This window comes from Carlito syrichta, unplaced genomic scaffold, assembly GCF_000164805.1.
Source record: "Carlito syrichta isolate Samal-C Ts95f unplaced genomic scaffold, Tarsius_syrichta-2.0.1 Scaffold306578, whole genome shotgun sequence".
NCBI classification, from domain to species: domain Eukaryota; kingdom Metazoa; phylum Chordata; class Mammalia; order Primates; family Tarsiidae; genus Carlito; species Carlito syrichta.
In genome coordinates, this window is record NW_007250674.1 from 319,110 (window position 1) to 324,695 (window position 5,586).

Sequence of the window (5,586 nt, forward strand, 5' to 3'; positions counted from 1 at the left end):
TCTTTCTTTCTTTTGGATCTAGACTACAGGCATGCTCCACCATGTCCAGCTAATTTTTTTATGTTTTGTAAAGACAGGGTCTCACTATGTTGCCCAGGCTGGTCTCGAATTCCTATTCTCAAGTGATTCTCCCACCTTGGCCTTCCAAAGTGCTGGGATTACAGGCGTGAGCCTGACCCAATTCTCTAGGTTTTAAGTAAGTCCAAGAATCTGCATTTAAAATAATTTTGGATAAAACTTTAAAATTGTATTTAAAATGTATATTTAAATGCATTTTAAATTGCATTTAAATATTCATTTTGTGCATAAAGAAAAAACGTCGGACACACATCAGTTCCCAAATTTTCTTCCCTGGAGCTGACTACTGTTAATGTTTTCTTATATTTCTTTCTAAAAATTTTCTATACATATATAAGCCATATACGTATGAATAAGCTTTTTTTGTTAATGAAAACATATGACTGAGAGCATATTAAACATATTGCTTTATTTTGCGTTTTCTTTTAGTAAGATATCTCGGAGACTGTTTGCTAATTCTGTATATAGATCTGTCTTTTTAAAAATTGCATATATTCTACTGTATGGTTGTACCATAGTGTAAGTTTCCTATTGACATTGAAATTGGTTACAGTCTTTTATATAACAAACAATAAAGAAAAACAATGCTTACTCATTTCTCTGATTTCATACCTAGGAAAAAAATTAGAAATTCAATTGCTGGATTAAAAGATGTGTGCATCTTAAGTTTAATATTTGGACTCCATGCTTTTCACAGTCATTCTAGATGATTCTATCCAGGTGGTTCTGTGACCACACCTAGAGAAACACTGGTCCAGGGGAAAGAATAAAACATCATCAATCATCAGCTACGTTTTAGGAGTGCTCCCTTTAAGGCCAACAAAAGAGAGATTTTGAAAACTCACTGACCATCTTTTGAGGAGACAAACTTTATTTAGTTGTATGTAAATAAAGAACACTCAGATACATGAGAAGAAAACAATAAAGCACATAATACAAATATACAATTAACCTTTTATAATATCAAATAACTGAACAATAACATAAACAGGACATGTTTGCTATACTTCTTTATAATAGTCTCTTATATTCGTTGTCAACGTGAATATTGCAAGCAGGTCTCACTCTATTTTTGTAAAATGGGCAATGCTACCCATCTGGTAGAAGTCACAACTTCCAAAGATAGAGTAAGTCAACAAACAACTGTACAAACTGAACGTGAGCAGGTCTAACTTGGATGCAATTAAAGCCTGGTCATTGGATAAAAAGTTTGTATTTACGATATACAACCAGCAGTGTGAGCATCCAAATGCATTGCTATAGCACCATTAAAAATATTTAACACTGCCTCTTGTTAATGTGGTATTGTCAGAAAATGAAAGTAATAAAGTAATGTCAGTTTTAAAACACACAACATGTTGGCCGGGCACGGTGGCTCAATCCTGTAATCCCAGCACTTCGGAAGGCCGAAGAGAGAGAATTGCCTGAGCTCAGGGGTTCGAGACCCGCCTGGGCAACTTGGTGAGACATCATCTCTACAATAAATCAAAAAATAAGCCAGGTGTGGTAGTATGTGCCTGTAGTTCCAGATACTTGGAAGGCTGAGGAGGAAGGATCACCTGAGCCCAGCTGGTAGAGGCTGTGGTGGCGGTGATCGTGTCACTGCACTCCAGTCTGGGCAACAGAGTGAGACTACAACTCAAAAACAAAACAAAACAAAACAAAAAACCACACAACATGTTTTTCAATCTAATCATCCTAATTTTATGGTAAATATGTGTGATAGCATTGTTTCAGCTTTTAAGATTACCTTTATCAAAATAGATAGCTGTATTCTTTAACAGCAGCCAAAGCTGTAATGATAACAAACAGGTCATTGTGTTGAACCAAATGGAGTATGGCATGCAACTTATTATCTATAATAACTTACAATTCTCTAATCATTGGAGGTAATATCGAGTTTGTATATTAACCATGCTTTTGTTTCTCCTTTTCATTAGCTGCCTTTTACTATTTCAGTGATCCTTTCATTAAACAACCCTCCTGCTAGACATTAGAGCAGGATAATGGAGATGAAACAAAAAGGAACCTTGTCCGTTGAATCACCTGTTAACAGCTCAGAAGGGCTTGGTGGAGTATAACTGAAACTGCTGACTAAAATTAGGCTTGGGGTAACATTCTGCGATTCCAGTTCCCAGTAACATTCTTGCCTCTAATTACCAAGGGTTATCGAGAATGTGCTATGTTCACTTTAGATACATTTGACCCAAGACACTGGCAATGATATTAAAGGATTGTTTTGTGTGTGATGAGAAAATTGTAAATACAAGTTTAAGCCGTTTTAAAATATGTGTAAACAAGTAAGGCAGCCAGAAGTTTCAAAATGATTCTGGGAAGAACATTCTGCAGTCAGTCTGAAAAACGTTTGGCTTAGAAAAATAGATATCTCAGATGCAGGAGGGGCATTATGCGTTGTCACAGTCATCTTCTGTATGATATCAGTCAAGAGAACTATTTTTAAAGCTGTGCTGAGCTCATGCAAGTGAATGATCTGTATAACAACAAGAGGCCCTGGAGATGGCTACCCGCTATCACTACTCCAGTGTCAGGTGCCCAGACTTCTAGACTAAGGGCGTCCCATTTACTACTCTCACAACCTGATGGTCTTATCTTTTGGATTAGAAACATGCTTTGTGGATGATTTAACCACTAACTTTATTTGTCAATTAGCAATTAGTTCTATATGACATTTTTTGAGCAGAAGAAACTCAGAACAAATTGTGAGAACCTCCAGATCATGCTCATAATCTGCGACGGAGGCCAATGATATGAATAAAAGTGCTTGAACCGTAGCCCTTGATTCAATGGTTGTATGTACAAATATGGCTTCCACTAAGGAAATCACTCATGTTATTTATTTGTTAAGGTATTGTCTCAAGTTCAGTTGACAACTAAGTAATATGCAATGAGGATTGATGACAAATGCCTTCTCTTAGAGGAAGATTTATAAATCGTACTCCCTAGCTGCAGAATTTTTTCATAAAAATATAAACGTTGTATCTTTAATTGTACTAAATTGTATTACCTGTGAAATTAGAGCCTGCCTTTGTTTTATACTGGTAGATCAATAGCCCCCTGTGATAATTTCTGAAATCTACTATTTTTGTGCTTGAAACCCTTTTATCTGGAAGCTTTCTGGAAGCACACAGAAACCGCAGTTTCACCTTATGAAGAAGTAGTAGAATTGAAAAGCTCTTATTCCCTGTCTTTGTTTTAAAAGCTGTATCTAAAACCCTAGTCCTAGTGGATGATGAGAGAGAATAATTTTTATAAGGACATTTCTACCAATTATTTAATAGGCTGTCTTTGAAGAACACTGTCATCTCTAAAATGTATGTAGTCCTTAGGACTTTTCAATATTGCTTCTCCCAGACAGAGAAGCAGTGCTGCTTACAAATGAGGCCATGACAACGGCGTTTACAAATGACAGTGCCAGTTACTGTACAGAGTGCCTTCCCATGTCTTGTCATAGGCGCCTCACAGCAACCATGTGAGGTAGGCATGAGTATCACAATGAAATCTGACACAAAATGTTACATGACACTAAACATGTGCACCATCCATGTATTTTCTTCTAGATTGTTCTATAATTCGAATGCACGGTTGAATGAGTAAAAAGAGTATTCCTACCATGTAGAGCAAACCACATATATAGAAGGAAAAATCATATTTTTGTGTGATGTCGTAGATCCACCCTACAAAACAAAAAAAGAATATATTCAGTGTAATGTAGTTAATACAATAAAAGTCGAGAACACAAAGCAGACATTTATTGCTACTATGAATTCTTCCTTTCTCTGCCTCCCTCCCTCCCTCACTCACTCTTCCCTCCCTCCCTCCCTTCCTTCCTTCTTTCCAATAAAGATGGGGTCTTGCTATTTTGCCCAGGCGGGTCTTGAACTCCTGGCCTCAGGCAGTCCTCCTGCTTCAGCCTCCCAAAGTGCTGGGATTGCAGGCATCAACCACCGTGCCAGGCCTGCTACTATAAATATTTCTAAAAGAATTTATTTATATGTCATTTAATGCCAAAAAATGTTTCATTTGGCCATTTTTAAGTACATGCTATATAAGTCAGTGTTCCAAGTGCCTTGGGATGGCTGCATTCATCTTTTAGGCCACTTGGATGCTTTTGAAGGCACGTCAAACAGTACCCAGCTGACCCATGGAGAGAATCTTCTGGTTAAAGCAAAGGTCGGCACAAAGCCAGGAGTGAAAAATGAGTCCAGTGATTTTCTTTTTTCACAAGCACAAACACAAATCTTTTCTAAAACCTTCACAACTCTTCTGAGGAAGTTTTGAGTGTGTATCAAAAGAGGATGAACAGAAAATATTTGAAATTTCATCCATTCTGATGTTTTTGAGGGTACCCATCTGTTCTACAAAGAATCAAAATTTCTGGGTTTTATAAAGTTCACATTTATGGGTAAACTATCAGTTCTTTTCAAATAATAATTTAATATTATAATCGAACACTTTGCTAATCTTACTAGACATTCTGAAAAATATTGCTTTATTTTATGGATTCTAAGACATTGATGCACCATTAGTTTATGTATCAGTAAAAAAGGAAATATACGTGAAGCCGGGCACAGTGGCTCACTCCTGTAATCTCCGCACTTTGGGAGGCTGAGGTGAGAGGATTGCCTGAGCCCAGGGTTCGAGACCAGCCTGAGCAACTTGGTTAAACTTCTCTACAATAAACAAAAAATAATACAAGTAGCTGGGCGTGGTGGTGTGTGCTGTAGTTCTGGCTGCTTGGAAGGCTGAGGCAGAAGGATCACCTGAGCCCAGCAGGTCGAGGCTGTGAGCCTCTACACTCCAGCCTGGGTAACAAAGTAAGACTCTAAAAAAAAAAAAAAAGAAAGAAAAGAAAAGAAACAACCATGTTAATTCAAATATGACTTAATGTTTTCTTAGAACTTGTGAAATGCATTCAAATTTCAGAAATGTTAAAATGTGAAAAAAAATACATCTCAGAAAGTATAAAATACAATGTTTCTTTTACTGCAGTTAATAAGTCTAAGAATTGGTCACATGTCATGGTACTCACATAGCCAACTATGCAAAATGAGGGGACTGAGCTCTACACAAGAATTTTATTTATGGTAAAAATGTAAATTTTCAATGTTCATTCTTTCCATTTCAGTGAGTATATTAATTAGCAAAGACTTAAAGAAAATATAAATGATGTTATGACCAAATAGTATTCTGTGGCCACTTTTCAAAAATATCTTTTAAAAAATCTAATAGATAGCCGGGCTCCGTGGCTCAGTCTGTAATCCCGCGCCTTTGGGAGGCTGACGTGAGTGGATTGCCTGAGCCCGCAGGTTCGAGACCCGCCTGGGCAGGCAAGACATCTCTACAATAAAATAAATAAAAAATTAGCCAAGCATGGTAGCGCTTGGAATTCCGGCTACTCGGAAGGCTGAGGCGGAAGGATCGCCGGAGCCCAGCAGGTCGAGGCTGCGGTGGCCGGGAGCGGCCACTGCACGTCAGTCTGGGCGACAG

The 5,586-nt window shown here is 37.7% G+C and overlaps 1 protein-coding gene across 1 annotated transcript in view; it reads right to left on the reverse strand.

Moving 5' to 3' along the window:
* Positions 1–928: 928 nt before the first annotated feature.
* SLC16A14 (solute carrier family 16 member 14) overlaps positions 929–5,586 on the reverse strand; it is a 29,743-nt gene continuing 25,085 nt past the window's right edge. The window contains exons 5-6 of the mRNA XM_008063096.2: positions 3,469–3,773; positions 929–1,366 (exon numbers count right to left, since the gene is read on the reverse strand). Of these exons, the coding sequence (XP_008061287.1) occupies positions 3,622–3,773 (152 nt within the window). The 3' untranslated portion in view covers positions 929–1,366; positions 3,469–3,621. The remainder of the gene's footprint in view (positions 1,367–3,468; positions 3,774–5,586) is intronic.